The sequence below is a fragment of the Akebia trifoliata genome, chromosome 5 (genome assembly GCF_017979445.1).
Source record: "Akebia trifoliata isolate Shusen 1 chromosome 5, ASM1797944v1, whole genome shotgun sequence".
Classification (NCBI taxonomy): domain Eukaryota; kingdom Viridiplantae; phylum Streptophyta; class Magnoliopsida; order Ranunculales; family Lardizabalaceae; genus Akebia; species Akebia trifoliata.
The window spans coordinates 28,264,843-28,283,990 of record NC_141379.1 but is presented as its reverse complement, the minus strand read 5'-3'; the positions used below and the strand labels follow the sequence as shown (position 1 = coordinate 28,283,990).

Sequence of the window (19,148 nt, the reverse complement as noted above, 5' to 3'; positions counted from 1 at the left end):
GGCTCACCATCAACATGGCATGATGGATTAATACACCTTTACTTAGGGATACATTATTTTGAAAATCCCTACCATCCCGATGGTCATGTTGATGGACAACTTCAACCTATTGGTTAGGCTAGCATTTTCCGTTTATTTATTAATGACTCTGCCATCATTTTTACTAATATCATTGATATCGATCCATCGTTGTTCTAATTGTCAAGTTTGAAATTTACAACAATTGAGACCAAAGGTTGTAATTTATCAATCCTGACACTAGAATATGAATCATCAATATCAACATTTAAATTATTGAGATCAATCTTATTAAAATCATCAATCTTGATATTTCATCATGAATCATCTATATCAACGATTTAAATTATTGAGATCAATGATTTGAGTTCCCTCTTTTATCAAAGTGGGGGCATTATGAAAGAATGATTTTATGGTTGTTAAGACTTACTCTCTAAAATCGTTCAAAATTTTATTAGAAGTTTCGAAATTGTTTGAATGAATGTTATAATATTGTATAATGTTGAGATAATAATTTCCACTAATGCTGAGGTGACACAGGGTATTTATTGTGATTCTCACAATTCTAACATGGGTTGTGCACATAACCATGGATGTATTTTCTCGTAATACGAGTAAAAATCATCAACGGTTATATACGCATTCAGAATTGTGAGAATCACAGTAAATCCTGCGTCACCCCAGCACAACTCAACAATTTAAGCCAAACTTTTGTAACGTTTGAATGGTGCGTTTTTATATTTAATAGGGGGGAGGGGAGGAAATAATTTAAGAAATTTGGAGTGTAATAAATAAAAGTTGGGGTGCGAATAGAATAGAAAGAAGGTTTTACACACTTCGAGAAGCCATTAGAGACTTGAGAGAGACATGAAATACAACAAATGGTTTGAAAGAAATCAGATTAGATGTCTGGGAGTGGGAGAAGCAAAACCTTAGTTCCATAGCTCGGACCTTTGGGCTCGACCCACCCACACTGAGACTCAACGGCTACTTTATTAGCAGAGGAGTCGATCTCATCTCCTCCTCTGTTACTTGGAAATCCCTCCTTTCCTTCTTCTCATCTCGAGGTTTGGCCACTGGAACCAACTACTGTGATGCTCTAATTGTTGAGGGCAAGCTCTGTAAATCAGGAACCAAGAGTAAGTCTCTCTTTTTGTGATTTTCTTATCTCAACCGTATGTTTGATGGAGATCCTCAAACTAAGGGTTCGAACTCTCTATCAAACTGATGGTTGAGATGGTAGGGATTCCCAAGAAAATTATATCTCTAGAAAAAAAAAAAAAAAATTAATCCCTAAAAGGCCGGTACTGATCTCTAGGAAATCTGCGTTTGTGTTTTTTCCTTATTATCCTCACCATCTGTTTGATGGAGAGCCTCAAAACCTGCTAGAGAAGTCTTTGTATCTCCAGCAATACCTAATTTTATCTTGGAAAAGCTTTCCATCAATATGACCGTTGGATGTTAATGATTCCCAAGAGAAATGTATCCCGAGGAAATCTGCATTTTCCCTCAAATCCCAACGGTCATGTTGATGGATTGTCTCAACCGTGGGTTGAGACTAGAATAAGTCTGTAAGCAATGTTAGCCAAGTTCGGTTGATTCAATTTAGAGAGCTGCTATTGCCACACCAACTGTTTGCAATTCTTTGGTGATTTACATAGGAATTGGTGTGGCATTAGCAAACATTAATGTGGAAATAACATCTCTCTTCTATTTATTTGAACATGATTCTCCTCTATTAGTTTTACCAGTTTTATTTTTATGGCTAATGAGCCCTACCATAATCGTAGTTTCAATTTTCAAATCTTGGTTTGGCTTTTGTCTCATTAGTGGATGAGACCGAGTTGTCTTGGGCGAGATAAACCATTTAACTCGGTTTGCAATTATTTATAGAGTCGTGATTTCTAATGCCCCCTCTGACACATGACCCCGGACGTGGATACACAATTGTACATCCCCATAAATATGTGTAGTGTGTATCACGAGAAAATAATTTATTGTTCTAACACATGCTACATCAGGGCGTCAGAAAATCGTTATTCTTATTTATATGAAAATATATTACGATACTTAGGCTAAGACTTAAATTTCCACTCCATTAATGCTAGGTATTTTTGGAGCATTGGTTTGGGTCTTAACATTTGGTAAACTTACTACTCCATTAACGCCTAGGTATTTTTGGAGCATTGGTTTGGTTCTTAACTCTTTAACAAATAAATTTAATTCTTTATAAAATAAGGTAAAATATAAGATGTTTAGTCATAAAATCATATTTTATTGATATAATATGTATTTAAATTCTAAAAAAAATAATTATTTTAATTATAATATACAAAATCCCGATTGACTTAGTCGAGTCTTACTAAAATCTCCTCTTGAGTCTTCTCGTACGATTCAACTCATTTGAAACGCCATGTCCATCCATCTCGTTCATAGACGGTACCAAGATGATTTGGACAAGTCATCTTGGTCGAGATTTGAAACCATAACTGCAATACCAGTAACGAATTGGGGTTAGCAACCTATTAACGCAAAAGTACTATTTTGCCCTTTGGCGAAGCACTTTGACTTGATTAATAGTAACTCCTTGTTGACTAGTGTTAACCAACCAACTACTCCAAAAGAACAATTTGTTGGAGAGGGGGAGAACTATGTATATAACAGGGTCACGAGGGTTGACTAGGGCGTGACACACCCGGGAGTGGAGGAAAATATATAGTGTAAACACTGTGTTTGGATGATGGGGGAAGGGAAGGGAAGGGAAGAGAAAATATGTTATTTTCTCTTCCTTTCTCCTGTTTGGATTGTTAAGTGAGGAGGGAAGATAAGCAAAATGGAGGGAAGAAAAGGGAAAAACTCAAAAATTTTGTTCCCCCCAAAAGTGGAGAGACGAGGAGGGAAGGGAAGAGACCATATTTTATATTCCAAAATTGCCCTCACTCTTTTGTAAAATTTCCAAAAGAAATAGATATTGACAGGCTGTTTATTACTACTCACACCCCAAGTAATAAAACAAATTTCAAAAACCCTAGAGGTGTACATATTACAGAACGAAGGCGGTCGAACTCAAACTCGAGTAGGAGACGACCTCTCCTCTTTCATTCTTCTGATTTTCTTCAAGAAAGCCTTTTCAACGTCACACACATTTCTCTTCTTTTTTTTTTCAAAAACCCTCTTAAACAAATTGGATCTGATTTCAGAAACCCTAGAGGTGTAGAACGAAGGAGCTGAACTCAAGTAGGTAACGACCTGAGGTAGCCTCTCTCTCATTCTTTTGGTTTTCTTCAAGAAACCCTCTTCAATATAAAAGGTCGTTCGAGAAACCCTCAAAAAACAAATTGGCCAATGTAAACAGTATTGTTTCATAAAACAAACTCTACAAATTGGCCAATATAAACAGTATTGTTTCATAAAAACAAACTCTACAAATTTCAGAGTTTCGTCTTCTATCACATTTGAGAGATCTGGTATTTTTTTATTTATTATTGTTTAATGTCTAGTAATTTATTCGATTCCGTTCGAAAGCTTCTAATGGAAATCTGATTTATTCTTCAATTATTTTATTGTTTTTTAATTTTAATTGTTGCTTTGATTGATATTTGATGCACCATTCATCAATTTTTTAAAGGAAGTTTAATCGCCAGAGAACAAAATGTAGATAAGATTCTGTCCATATTTCTTTTGATTCCACTTATTCAGGACTAAATTCGAAATTCTACTTGGCGGTTTTTTTTTTTTTTTTTTTAAAATTAAGTTGAAAACAGTTTGGATCATTTGTTGTTTTCAAAAAGAAGATTTATTAGATTACTTGTTTGATCTGAATTTGTTCTTGTTCTATTTTTTTTTTCTTTCGTTCTCTTGATTTAATTTACTTGGTGTTGACCCACTTATCATTAAAGTTGCGTAGGATTCAAGGTATAGTGATAGAGCATATGTATGGTCAGTGAATTTCATCTCTGTCATGGAAAGATTTCTTCGAAGTCTACAATGGATTTTAATTTTTCTCCTAATTCAGATCATCTTAGTTGAATTTGATGAATTAGTTTGAATTTTAATTCTTGTGTGTGCAAGCGTTTTTTGATTAAAACCTCTAGTTTTAAGATTGAATTGTAAATATTTAATCACTGAATTTACTCTTGTTCCATCATTTTAGGTTTATTTTGTTCCTTTTTCAATTGGCATATAATTTGGGTCCGCTGAAAGTACTTTGTTCCTCTATTCAATTTTGTCTAAAACCACGTGTTTTGTTATTCCAGGTGTATTTAACCATGTAAATCTGTGTGCCTTGAACATATGATTGATTGTTCTTTTGTTTTTTTCATTGATATGGATTGTGATTGATCCTTGGAAAAGGTTCTCTAATTAGAGACTTGGGTCTTTATGAAGATTAAGTCTTGATTCTTTAAATGGATTAGATAGTCTGTTTATTTTTCGATCTGTGTGCCTTGAGTGCAATATGGAGGTGTTTTCTGTAGAGATTTGATGCAGTAAGGAGACAGAGACCTGTAGAAATTAGATTACTAATGAATTTTGGAATGTGTCTATTTTTTTTATTATCAATAAATGTAGATAATAAACTACTACAGTCTAATCCCAATCCCACCGCCCTATAAAATCCTCCAAAAAGATACCTTTGGAATGTATTTATGGAACTCTTTTGTTGTCAAAATGGTGTTCTTTTTTTTTTGGGGGGGGGGGATTGGATTGTGTTCCCTATTGCAGTCTATGTTCCTTTGTGTTGAATTTCTTTGTAAAACTCCCACCTTTGTACCATTCTTAATGGTTCACATGTACATTTAAACTTTTTTTATAGCTCTTTGTGGTGTTGGAAGGGGGGCATATGTAATTTCTGTTATTTTGCATCTAGATGATTGCATTGTGTTCCCTATTGCATTCTATGTTCCTTTGTGTTGAATTTCTTTGTAAAACCCCCACCCTTGTACCATTCTCAATGGTTCACATGTACATTTAAACTTTTTTTACAGTTCTTTCGTGTACAACTACTTGAACTTCAAGGAATCCGTTACATATCAACTTCCTATTGAAAGTATCTCCGAAGGAGTAGTAAAGGTTAGTTTGCTTTTTTATTTATATATTTCATTGAGTGTGTATTAGAAAATTCATCAAATAAATTGGTTCTTATTTCCACTGCTATTCTTGTTAATGTCATACCCTCGATTAAGAGGGTTTGCTGTTTTTTTTATTGCTAAATATAAAATTTCTTCTCCTTTAAATAATGGTTTTACCATAATCGACTAAACCCATCCAATAGTTCAATGTTTTGCATTATCGAATTTGGCGACCTTTGGTGTAAGGGATCTCCTTTGTGAATTGGTGTAAGGGATCTCCTTTGTGATGATGTTTTTTTTTTAGATGTTTTTTTTCTTTGGGTTCTCTTTGATTGTATACCATATTTTAATTTTCATTAAAAGAGGGGCATAAACATATAGATTGTACCCGTTCACTTCACCTATATGGATTAAAAAATTTCTCGTGTTATAATGTAAACATATGTGTACGGTTAATTACTATATAGTTGTTATAATTATTATTGTAATTGTTGTAGTTTTAGATGAATAGAGAGGAAGAATTTGATGATTTGTTTTGTGAAGATTATTTTCATCATTGTCAAATTTGGAAAAAAATTATTGTGGAATGGGATCGAAGGCATCGTATGGCTGCACACGTGGTTTGTCTTGTGGTTGCCTATTTGGTGAAGCAGTCTGAGTATAGAAATTATGTGGATCGCTCTATAATGCCGAACAATTTAGAAAGAGAGTGTGTGAGACAAGAATTGATGAACGAACTTAGGACTAATGAAAAATGTCATGATATATACGAATGGGGCGTAAAGCTTTTGAAAATTTATGCAATCTACTTCAAACTTTTGGTCGACTTACTCCCATTTGACGAGTTTCAGTTAAAGAGTAAGTTGCCAAATTTCTTCACATATTGTCACAAAATGTAAGGAACTGCACTATTTCATTTTTTTTTTTGTCGTTCTGGTGAGACTATAAGTCGTCATTTTCATCGTGTTGAATGAAGCATAATATCATTAGCTGAACTTTATCTTAAACAACCTAATGGATTAGAAGTTTCTCCAGAAATATTCAACAATAGTAGATTCTACACATGCTTCAAGGTAAACATAATTATTACTTCCTTTTATATAAATTTCATTTAAATAGTAAAAATATTATTTTTGTAATAGAATTTGATATATTACATTAATATCAGGATTGCATAGGTGCACTTGATGGAACACATATTCGTGTGAAAATTTCTAATACAAATGCACCAAGATATTGTAGAAGGAAGGAATATCCAACACAATGTATTTGCAGTATGTACTTTTGACTTGAAATTCACATACGTCATACTTGGATGGGAAGAGACTGCATCAGATTCAAGGATAATTAAAAATGCATTAACAAGAGAAGATAATTTAAAAATTCTTAACGGTGATCTATTTAACTATTAATATATATTTCTTTTATCTAATTAAAAATACTATTGTAATAATGACTTTCAATGTTATTAGGTAAATATTACCTTGTTGATGCTGGATATATGCTTAAGAGTGAACTTATGGCACCTTACAAAGGTGTGCGTTGCCACTTGAAAGAATATTCTACACATGCGCCACAAAATACTCGAGAGCTATTTAATCATCGACATGTATCTTTGCGCAATGCAATTGAAAGATGTTTTGGAGTATCGAAGAAAATATTTCCTGTTATAAGAAGTATAACAAAATCCACTTACTCAGTTGACACGCAATCAGAGATAATTTTAGCATGTTGTATTCTCCACAATTCCTTAATGGGTGTTGATCCTGATGAGCGTCTTATTACTAAAGTAGATAGAGAGACCATGAATGATTCTGAATCTTAAGAAGATCTTCATTTTCGAGAGAATGATGATGAAAACTCTAGACTAGGAGCAATTTTAAGGGATAGCATAACAGCTACCATGTGGAGTGATTATGTACGGAATTAAGTGTGATTTTTAATTTTTTTTATTTACATGCAAAATTATAGTTGGATGATTGTATTGTAAGACTATGTTCAATTATTGGTTTAAATTTTCATTGAGAACTTATTTGATATTGGATATACGTTTTAAATGTATTATCTTGTTTGCATAATAACTTACTATGTTACAAATTATGGTTTAATTAATATAATTCTTTATTTATGTATATATTATAGATGAGCAGGTCTTACAAAACAGAAAATGAACAAGCTTGGAAATGGAATGAGCAAATGGATACGGTTCTCATTGACGCATTTGTTCACCAGAACGACAATGGAAACAAAGTTAATGGGACTTTCACAACAACTACTGCATATGACCAAATTGTGCTTGAATTGAATGAAAGACTTGGGTATAAATTTAATAAACAACTCGTGAAGAACCGCATGAAAACAATTAAAAAGAACTTCACTGAGTATTACGATATTTTCAAGGGTGGTCTGAGTGGTTTTGCTTGGAATCAAGGGACAAAGATGATGGATGCTGAGCCTGAAGTTTGGAAGGCATTGATTGAGGTTAAATTTTTTTACTAATTTAAACTATGTCACTTTAATTTGCTCATTAATATGCAATTATGAGTCATAAATTTTTTTTCTTTATTGTTGTAGGCAAAACCTAAAGCAAAAAAGTGGATGAATATACCTTTACCTCACTATGAAAAACTAACAAGGCTCTTTGGAAAGGATAAAGCAACAGGACAAGGTGCTGAAACTGCATTTGAAAAAGTGAAGCGGTGGAATAATGAGATGCAGACAGGTAAAACACATATTCATGATATTGATCATATGGTGATAAATGATGATATCTATTTGGAGGGCTTTGAAGGTTCGTATGATATGCATGAAGATACTCGACCAACAACTTCTTATGAATCAGTTTCTAACAAGTTTGCAACTTCCTCACAATCCAAGAAGAGAAAGACATCATCTTCAACAGATTATTCAGGAATTGAGGATTCAATGAAAGAGATTGCATTTGCAATCAAAGAAGGAAATGAAATTCTTAGAGAAAGAAATGATATTTTTAGAGAAAGAAATGATATTCTTAGAGGCAGAAATGAGATTCTTCAAAGGACTCGAGTACGCGTTTACTCGGAGGAGGATGTTTTTGATGAGTTGGTAAGGTTAGGAATTGATTCAGACTTACTTGATCATGCCTATTCTTTCCTCATCGAAAAATCAGGAAGAATGAGGGCATTTTTTGGTAACCCAGCTGATAGGCGTTTGCGATACTTGATGACAATGTTGAATAGTGCTGGGGATTTTGATTCAACACCTTTCAACAGGTGAGTTTTGTTTTGCAATGTTCTGGAAGATTCTTTTATATGAACTTAGTATGGTTGGTTCTTACTTGAATCTTTGTTTAATTGTATTGAATTTGCAGATGTGGATCTCAAAGGGTGAGTACGATGAATCAGGTCCATCTATCGTCCACAGGAAGTGCTTTTGAGTTTGTTTTTTGTGCGTTTGTGGCGAGTTTTTTTTCCTTGTTAGATTTAGCACTACCTGACAAATGAACTTGAGAACATGTGAACACTTGGTTAGCACCAAATCATATCAGTTAGACACCACTGCCTTGATGATTTAGCTTGTACTGGTGAATTTGTGGTTAGTGACCTTGATGAACTTGGCTTTGTACTAATGTTCTTTTTATTACTTTCTAAAATTGAGTAGTTACTTGAAAAACTTGAGATCAAGACCAATCAATGAGGAATCATCTGGTTTTTGCTTATGCATTGCCATCTTATCTGTTGTTTTTATTTTTATTTTTTATTTTTTATCTGTTGGTTCATTATGTTGTAAGACAGTGATGCAGTAGCCTGTTGTTTTAACAGGCTGCAGGTTGGGTACATAGTTACATCTTGTTTGCTCAATGAGAACCATGACTTTCTTAGATTGGTCATAAATTATTGTGTGATCAATCTTGTTTACAATGATCTTGATTATTTGAATCGTGAATTTGAACAATTTGATATTTTTGTGTCCTGAGATAAAAATTAAAAAATAAAAATAGGGTACATATAGAAACACATCATTGTCATGGGATCTTTCATATTCATCACAAGCGGCAACATAGAATTCTCCAATCTTTAGAGGAATTTAGATTTGTTTCTAACATTTAGTTTCAGTAAGTAAACATTCTAACTCAACTTTCTTAGTTCTGTTTTGTGAGTTGAGCTTGAAATGGTGCAAATGTGGGTTTTCTATACTCACTAATATCATTAGCTTGTTAGAACAATGAATGAACCATGAGAAATCATAATACTCTGTTAAGGCTGTAGAACTCCCACACCTAGATTGTATCTTTTACCTTGTTAAGCATTTCATGTAGTAGGGGAAAAAAGAGAAAACCTTATGCATTAATAATGACCGTTTGAGCAGAGTTCGAGGTTTATTTTAGTCAAGAAAACTAGCCCATCATCAGATTTTCAGACTAGGGGGACCTTAATTGAGATCCATCCATAAATTCGAAGCTTCTTAAATTTTTCATCAGATTTTCAGCCATCTTCCTTACAACAGAAATGGGTTTAAAATTTTCACAAATGCTGTAGGACTGGGGAAAGCTGACATTAAGGACATCTTGGAGCGTGCTGCAAATTTATATTGTAACTTCTCAAGAGTTGAATCATAATGGGAAGAGTACCAAATTGGATACTGAATTCGTAGTTGGATCAAATTCATAAACTAAATTTATCTCCTCTTGTTGTAATGCAAGGGAAAACATGTGTTGTTGAGAAAGGCTTGTGGATTTGATTATTGAATGTCACTAGCACATTGGGAGTGTTTAGCTGAATATTTTTTGTACGACTGTGACTGCTGTGGACATATGGGCGACTCGGAAACAATGCTTGTTCCTTGAACCGGTGGAAGAGAAAAGGGAGCTAAGGATAAATTTTTTATTTTCTCACTTGCATCCATGGGTGATGGGTTGGTGATGCTTGAATGTGGGTTTGTATGATTGGAGAAATGTGGTATTTTGTTATACAACAGTTGGTTCAAGCGCTTTACCTTTCTTTTATCGTGGCGCATTTGAGATAAGGATTTGGATTTGTACAAAATCTCATTATATAGTTAACACTTGATTAACCTCACTTTTGTTTTTGGGGGAACTGACATAACAAAAGAGGGTAAGGAGGAAAATGTAAAGTATCTTAAATGCTAGTCTCTTAGGGGTATGGATTTGCGATTTATTTTAAATTTCCTTTACATGTTAAATTTTCATTTTTCTGAAGGCAGGTTTCCTTCACAATGTGAACATGTTCAATTGTTTAAAGACATGATGGATCCCCCTTCAAACCAAAGCTGTTATCGCAATTCTCCAACTCCTTTCTGGTTAGAAGAGAAGGTATGTGGTATCATTCTTCGTATCTTTTTTCATGACTAAAAAATAATCTATGACAATGGAGTTGGTTTATTTTCATTAACAACTTTGTTACAATCTAGTTGAACTTATTCTCCTAATTAAAATGGCGAAATGGGGTTGTTTCTAATGATGAATTTTGTTAGAATGTAGTATAGATGGTTGGCATGAAGCGGCAATGGCCCTTTGCTCTAGACAACCAGTTGGGTCTGTCCTTCCCCTGCAAATTTCCTCACTTCTACAGATTCGGTGAAACATCTTTATGTGGTAATGGCAACGGTGGCATGTTCAATTTTGAAAAGGGGAATGCGATTTTCAGGTTGAATTGATGTTTATTTTTTTTTCCGCTTAGATTGAGGGTTTTTGAATGGTAAAGGGTGGTTTAGTTGTCTGGTATCCAATTTTCCTATTGTACACTCATTTTTATTATCTTTTAAGTGTATAAAAGTGGATAATAGTCACATCATAACCAAGGAGGTCATCACCATGTATATCTACAAAGAAAGGTGAATATAAAAGTGGATGTCAGTTGCTTTGGAACTCCATTCCAGTCCAGCTATGTCATTTATAATGCCGTGAAGATGGGTGTGGTCTAATCTAGTTGATAGGTCTAGGTCAAATTCAGCCCGATTGGTGATTATAATCTGGCTTTTGGATGGAGTTCTCTGTACCATTTGCTAGAATGGCTCATTGATTTGGTTGGCTTGTAGCTTATAATTAAGTTGGTTGTTGGACCTGTGATGTACGTGCCATGTTTTGAGCACTGGTGGTAGGCTACGATGGAGATTGCATCTGTGGAATTTACATATCTATATATTCATCATTTTTAATATCCTGCATGGAGATTTTACGAAACTTAATGTTGCCAGACAGGAATTTTATTTTCTTTTGTGTAAATTTAATCTTAATCTGCTCAACAGCTGAAGAACACTTCAGCCCGTGTCGAACATGAAGCTAGCACCTCAAAAATTAGTGAAGATCAGCTATTCTACTTTCAGTGAAGGGGCATTGATCACAAGAAGGCAGTCAAAGCCCTGATTTCTGATTTCTGCAAAGATGTCTTCAACAAGTTGAAGTGAATGAGCTCATGAGTTCGAAGCTTGAGGGATCTGTTGGGTAGAGACCAATAATTGTGATAATGTACATTTTTTTTCTGGCTCCTTGATGAAGAAAAACAAATCCTCCACTGATCATACTGGTTTAATTGATGTTCATCATGAGTTGGTCCAAACAGTCCTAGGAGAACTTGAAGATAATTGCCTAACATCTATATATGGAGACCATATTGCGACCCGAAACATAACATCCTTTATGTAATTTGACTACTATATATGGCTATCCTTTTATCAAAATAAATAGCTATAATAACCTTAAAAAAATGCCACCAAGTAAGTAATGCATGAGGAGTCAACAATGAACCACCCTCATTTGTTAACAAGCAAAACTAAGGATAAGGGGTTGAGTCAAACATGTGGCTTGGAAAGGTTAAGCAAATTAATTCAAAGATCAAACTCCCAACCATCTTGCCCTTCAAGCTTTCATTGACAGTTGATCTTGTCTTCAACTTTTCAAGGTTCTTAACTAAGCTCTACTACTATGTTTTATATGGGGAAGGAAGAAATTTTTTTTAAGACTTTGTAAATATTTAGTATGGAATATCCCCTATTAGCGCCAGTCGATCAAGAATAATCTAGATCAAAATAGTCTAGAGAAACATTATAACTTTACGATATTAATAATAAAAAAAATGAGCCTTTCTAATCCATGTTATCCACTCTCACTAGTAATTGATCGAAAATAAATGGCTTAATAAATCATTATAATTATATAATCTGCTTGAATTTGGTTTACAGATGATGTGTGCTAGTAACTGTTGAGAAGTTAAATAGCTTACTTCAATATTTTGAGAGAGGTAAAAATTGAAAGAAGTTTGAAAAGGTCCGTCATTGTAGGCTTAAATGTCTAGGACCATGTCTTTAATCTCAAATTTGCATATTTTAGTGTGCCAAATGACTTGGATTTCGAGTCAATGAGATGAACTAGTATTTTTAGTTTTTTTAATAAAAACATACATCTGTCCAACCAAATTGAACCAGGGACTCAATTTGATTTTTAAAACATTGGTGGAAATGTAAACTCTCATGATATACAGTCTTGTATTTCTTAAGTTTGATAATAGGGAATTTCTACAGGACATATGGTATGAAGGTTATGGTTGATCTACACACTGTTAAGGGTTCGCAAAATGGCGATGATCACAGGGGAACGAGAGATGGATTTCAAGAATGGGGAGACTCAAACATAAATGAGACGGTTGCGGTTATAGACTTCCCCGCATCAAGGTTCAGTCTCACAATTTAATGTTACACCATTTACATCATCGTGATTCATCCTAGTAACCAACAAATAAAATTTTATTTGTAATGCAGATATGCTAACAAGCCAAGCCTTTGTGCAATAAACCCCATTTATTGAACATTTTATTCATCTGAAATTATAATATTTTTGAAATATCAAATTATAATTTTTTCATCTTCTTCACATACTTAGGTTTTTCCAACCGTGATTGCAAATATTTTCAAAAAAAATTAAAAAATAAAAATTGGGAGCAGTGATTTCAGAATAATAATTTTAAACATTTAGATGTATTTTTTAATTTATTTAATCAATTTATAAAAAAAAAAAAAATTGAAAAATGGAGTTGAGATTCTATAATTTTTAAAGATTTCTTCATATTTCTTTATTCAATTGTCATTTTCGCAACTATGATATCTACATTTTAGGAATTTTGAGAAGGTTTATCCAATACCAAAGTTAAAAAAGAATATATATATATATATGGAAATGTTCAGCACCCTAAGTTTTATCACACACTTAACAAACGTTTTTTGTCCTACATGGGTTAAAAGTTTTGGATGAGCTGATTTTTGGTGAGGATGATCTCTATGATTAGAAGATCATCCTCCCAAAAATCAGCCCATTCGAAATGTTTAGCCCCATGTTTACACGTTGAAAAATCGTGGACCGTCCATTTTTTGTAAATCAATTTTGATGGGGTTAGAAGTTTTGGAATGAGCTGATTTTTGGTGAGGATGATCTCCTCACCATAGAGATCATCCTCACCAAAAATCAGCTCATTCCGAAACTTCTAACCCATGTAAGACAAAACGCGTTTGTTAAAGTGTGTGTAAAACTTAGGGTGCCGAACGGGACCCTATATATATATATATATATATATATATATATATATATATATATGAATCACATTTACAGTTTCAAGCTCACCACGTTGTATTGTCGAGTTCAACATTTTTATTGTCGAACTCACCACTTTTTTGAAAATTTATGAATTCGTTGGTAAAAACTATAGCAATAGATATATCAATTATAGCGGTGGATGTATTCACCGCTATAGTGTGAATTAGACAATTTTTAAAATTACAAAATAAAATCATCAAACTCAACATTGTAAATGTCATTCGGTTTTTTGTTTATTTTTTTTGTTTTTTCGCTTTTTCAACTTTGAAATTTGAAAGATTTACTCTAAATTCCTAAAATGCATATATCATAATTGCAAAACATACACTTGAACCAAAAGTTGGAAGAAAATCTTCAAATTTGTTGTAATCGTTAAAATAAATCAAAAAATGCATTTAAATGTTCAAAGTCAAGACTTTATCATTCTTTATTCGTCTTTCACGATAATAAAAAACCATAAGAAATGATTGCAGATATCTTTGGAAAACTTAAATATGTGAAGAAAATAAGAAAAGAAGTAGTTTGGGTATTTCAAAAACATTATAGTGAGATGAGGTTGAGGGACCATTAAGAAAGAAAAGATTTATTAAATGAATTATCAAGTTACCGCCCAAAAGTTAATAACTAATTAAAAATAAACCTCTCTCACAACTTTTTTCTTTGAGACTTTTCTAGCCTCAACCACGATTGAGGCTCACCATCAACATGGCATGACAGATTAATACACCTTTACTTAGGGATACATTATCTTGAAAATCCCTATCATCTCGACAATCATGTTGATGGACAATGTTAACCTGTTAGTGGGGCTAGCATTTTCCATTTCTTTATTAATGACTCTTGGCCATCATTTCTACTTGTATCATTGATATCCATCTACCATTGTTCTAATTGGCAAGTTTGAAATTTACAACAATTGAGATCAAAGGTTGTAATTTATCAATCCTGACACTAGAACACGAATCATCAATATCAACATTCAAATTATCGAAATCAATCTTATCAAAATCATCACTCTTGATATTTCACCAAGAATCATCTAGATCAACGATTCAAATTATTGAGATCAATGATTTGTGTTCCCGTTTTATCACGGTGGGGGCATTATGAAAAAATGATTTTACGATTATTAAGACTTGATCTCCAAAATCACTCAAAATTTCATTAGAAGTTTCGAAATTGTTTGAACGAGTGTTATAATATTGTATAATGTTGAGATAATAATTTACACTAATGCTGAGGTGACACAAGGAATTTATTGCGATTCTCACAATTCTAACATAGGTTGTACACATAACCGTAGATGTTTTTCTCGTAATACGAGTAAAAATCATCAACAGTTATATATGCATCTCCATGTCAGAATTGTGAGAATCACAGTAAATCCTGTATCACCCCGGCACAACTCAAGAATTTAAGCCAAACTTTTGTAATGTTTGAAAGGTACGTTTTTATATTTAATGGGGGAGAGAAATAATTTAAGAAATTTGGAGTGCAATAAATAAAAGTTGGGGTGCGAATAGAATAGAAAGAAGGTTTTACACACTTCGAGAAGCCATTAGAGACTAGAGAGAGAGATGAAATACAACAAAGGTTTGAAAGAAATCAGATTAGATGGGAGTGGGAGAAGAGTGGGAGAAGCGAAACGATCAAGCTGTTCTGTCCATCACTGTCGAAGCTGGTCCCTTTGGTGGCTTTGGAAGACCAAAGGCTGGACCTTGGTTCCATAGCTCGGACCTTTGGGCTCGACCCACCCACACTGAGACTCAACGGCTACTTTATTAGCAGAGGAGTCGATCTCATCTCCTCCTCTGTTACTTGGAAATCCCTCCTTTCCTTCTTCTCATCTCGAGGTTTGGCCACTGGAACCAACTACTGTGATGCTCTAATTGTTGAGGGCAAGCTCTGTAAATCCGGAACCAAGAGTAAGTCTTTCTTTCTGTGATTTTCTTATCTCAACCGTATGTTTGATGGTGATCCTCAAACTAAGGGTTCGAACTCTCTATCAAACTGACGGTTGAGATGGTAGCGATTCCCAAGAAAATTATATCTCTAGAAAAAAAAATTAATCCCTAAAAGGCCAGTACTGATCTCTAGGAAATACGCCATCTGTTTGATGGAGAGCCTCAACCTGCTAGAGAAGTCTTTGTATCTCTAGCAATTCCTAATTTTATCTTCGAAATGGTTTCCATCAATATGACCGTTGGATGTTAATGATTCCCAAGAGAAATGTATCCCAAGGAAATCTGAATTTTCCCTCAAATCCCAAAGGTCATGTTGATGGAGAGCCTCAACCGTGGGTTGAGACTAGAATAAATCTGTCAGCAATGTTAGCCAAGTTCAGTTGATTCAATTTAGAGAGCTGCTATTGCCACACCAACTGTTTGCAATTCTTTGGTGATTTATATAGGAATTGGTGTGGCATTAGCAAAAATTAATGTGGAAATAACAGCTCTCTTCTATTTATTTGAACATGATTCTCCTCTATTAGTTTTTGCCAATTTTATTTTTATGGCTAATGAGCCCTACCATAATCATAGTTTCAATTTTCAAATCTCGGTTTGGCTTTTGTCTCATTAGTCGACAAGACCGAGTTGTCTTGGGCAAGATAAACCATTTAACTTGGTTTACAATTATTTATAGAGTCGTGATTTCTGATGTCTCCTCTGGCACACGACCCCGGACATGGCATAGGTTAGAACCATACATTTTCCCCTTGGGATACACAATTGTATATCCCCATAAATATGTGTAGTGTGTATCACGAGGAAATAATCTATTGTTCTAACACATGCTACATTAGGGGGTGTCAGAAAATCATTATTCTTATTTATATGAAAATATGTTATTATACTTAGGTTAAGACTTAAATTTCCACTCCATTAACGCTAGGTATTTTTGGAGCCTTTGTTTGGGTCTTAACTCTTTAACAAAATAAATTTAATTCTTTCTAAAATACAGTAAAATAGAAGACATTTAGCCATAAAATCATATTTTATTGATAAAATATGTATTTAAATTCTAAAAATAATAATTATTTTAATTATAATATACAAAATCCCAATTGACTCAGTTGAGTCTTACTAAAATCTCTTCTGAGTCATCTCATAAGATTCAACACATTTGAAACGCCATGTCTATCCATCTCGTTCATGGACGGTACCAAGATGATTTGGGCAAGTCATCTCTGTCGAGATTTGAAACCTTAACTGCAATACCTGTAATGAATTAGGGTTAGCAACCTATTAACGTAAAAATACTATTTTGCCCTTTAGCAAAGCACTTTGACTTGATTAATAGTAACTCTTTGTTGACCAATGTTAACCAACCAACTACTCCAAATGACCAATCTGTTGGAGAGGGGGAGAACCTATTAACATAGCATCTACCATGTGGAGTGATTATGTACTGAATCAAGTGTGATTTTTAATTTTTTTATTTACATGCAAAATTATAGTTGGATGATTGTATTATAAGACTATGTTCAATTATTGGTTTAAATTTTCATTGAGAACTTATTTGATATTGGATATACGTTTCAAATGTATTATCTTGTTTGCATAATAACTTACTATGTTACAAATTATGGTTTAATTAATATAATTCTTTATTTATGTATATATTATAGATGAGCAGGTCTTACAAAACAGAAAATGAACAAGCTTGGAAATGGAATGAGCAAATGGATACGGTTCTCATTGACGCATTTGTTCACCAGAACGACAATGGAAACAAAGTTAATGGGACTTTCACAACCACTGCATATGACCAAATTGTGCTTGAATTGAATGAAAGACTTGGGTATGAATTTAATAAACAACTCGTGAAGAACCGCATGAAAACAATTAAAAAGAACTTCACTGAGTATTACGATATTTTCAAGGGTGGTCTGAGTGGTTTTGCTTGGAATCAAGGGACAAAGATGATGGATGCTGAGCCTGAAGTTTGGAAGGCATTGATTGAGGTTAAATTTTTTTACTAATTTAAACTATGTCACTTTAATTTGCTTATTAATATACAATAATGAGTCATAATTTTTTTTTTCTTTATTGTTGTAGGCAAAACCTGAAGCAAAAAAGTGTATGAATATACTTTTACCTCACTATGAAAAACTAACAAGGCTCTTTGGAAAGGATAAAGCAACAGGACAAGGTGCTGAAACTGCATTCGAAAAAGTGAAGCGGTGGAATAATGAGATGCAAACAGGTGGGGGGATGGAAGCGGGTGGGCGTGGTAAAACACATATTGATCATATTGATCATATGGTGATAAATGATAATATCTATTTGAAGGGCTTTGAAGGTTCATATGATATGCATGAAGATACTCGACCAACAACTTCTTATGAATCAGTTTCTAACAGTGTGCAACTTCCTCACAATCCAAGAAGAGAAAGGCATCATCTTCAACAGATTATTCGGGAATTGAGGATTCAATGAAAGAGATTGCATTTGCAATCAAAGAAGGAAATGAAATTCTTAGAGAAAGAAATAATATCCTTAGAGGCGGAAATGAGATTCTTCAAATGACTCAATCACGTATTTACTCGGAGGAGGATGTTTTTGATGAGTTGGTAAGATTAGGAATTGATTCAAACTTACTTGATCGTGCCTACTCTTTCCTCATCGAAAAATCAGGAAGAATGAGGGCATTTTTTGGTAACCCGGCTGATAGGCGTTTGCGATACTTGATGACAATGTTGAATAGTGCTGGGGATTCTTGATTCAGTACCTTTCAACAGTGAGTTTTGTTTTGCAATTTTCCGGAAGATTCTTTTATATGAACTTAGTATGGTTGGTTCTTACTTGAATCTTTGTTTATTTGTATTGAATTTGCAGATGTGGATCTCAAAGGGTGAGTACGATGAATCAGGTCCATCTATCATCCACAGGAAGTGCTTCTGAGTTTGTTTTTTGTGCGTTTGCGGCGAGTCTTTTTTCCTTGTTAGATTTAGCACTACCTGACAAATGAACTTGAGAACATGTGAACACTTAATTAACATCAAATCAGATCAGTTAGACACTACTGCCTTGATGATTTAGCTTGTACTGGTGAATTTGTGGCTAGTGATCTTGATGAACTTGGCTTTGTACTAATGTTCTTTTTATTACTTTCTAAAATTGAGTAGTTACTTGAAAAACCTGAGATCAAGACCAATCAATGAGGAATCATCTGGTTTTTGCTTATGCATTGCCATCTTATTTGTTGTTTTTTGTTTTTTTTTTATGTTTTATCTGTTGGTTCATTATGTTGTAAGCTAGTGATGCAATAGCTTATTGTTTTAATATGGCTGTAGGTTGGGTACATAGTTACATCTTGTTTGCTCAATGAGAATCATGACTTTCTTCGATTGGTCATAAATTATTGTGTGATCAATCTTGTTTACAAAAATCTTGACGATTTGAATCGTGAATTTGAACAATTTGATATTTTTGTGTCCTGAGATAAATAAAGAAAAATTAGGGTACATATAGAAA

The 19,148-nt window shown here is 33.7% G+C and overlaps 2 protein-coding genes across 16 annotated transcripts; both read left to right on the top strand.

Annotated features, from left to right (window-relative positions):
* The first annotated feature begins 1,003 nt into the window (after window positions 1-1,003).
* On the top strand, window positions 1,004-11,633 carry LOC147401955 (uncharacterized). Of its 14 annotated transcripts, none has more exons than XR_015178763.1 (8): window positions 1,096-1,157; window positions 5,004-5,088; window positions 7,230-7,568; window positions 7,662-8,338; window positions 8,437-8,452; window positions 9,605-10,398; window positions 10,572-10,680; window positions 11,334-11,633. XR_015178763.1 is itself a non-coding variant. In XM_086443449.1 (6 exons), the coding sequence occupies exons 3-6, from the start codon at window positions 7,230-7,232 to the stop codon at window positions 11,412-11,414; spliced, it is 1,113 nt and encodes a 370-aa protein (XP_086299575.1). In that variant the 5' UTR covers window positions 1,096-1,157; window positions 5,004-5,088; the 3' UTR covers window positions 11,415-11,633. The 14 variants fall into 14 exon arrangements, 2 of the variants coding, with proteins under 2 accessions (XP_086299575.1, XP_086299574.1); XR_015178762.1 differs by having other exon boundaries at window positions 10,572-10,732; XR_015178764.1 differs by having other exon boundaries at window positions 10,567-10,680.
* A 3,609-nt stretch (window positions 11,634-15,242) lies between these two features.
* Window positions 15,243-18,408, top strand: LOC147401954 (uncharacterized). 2 transcript variants are annotated; one of them, XM_086443452.1, is made up of 3 exons: window positions 15,243-15,596; window positions 17,308-17,635; window positions 17,730-18,408. In XM_086443452.1, exons 2-3 carry the CDS (start codon window positions 17,354-17,356, stop codon window positions 18,108-18,110), a joined length of 663 nt encoding a protein of 220 aa, XP_086299578.1. In that variant the 5' UTR covers window positions 15,243-15,596; window positions 17,308-17,353; the 3' UTR covers window positions 18,111-18,408. The 2 variants fall into 2 exon arrangements, with proteins under 2 accessions (XP_086299578.1, XP_086299576.1); XM_086443450.1 differs by having other exon boundaries at window positions 15,246-15,596; window positions 17,300-17,635.
* The last annotated feature ends 740 nt before the right edge of the window (window positions 18,409-19,148 follow it).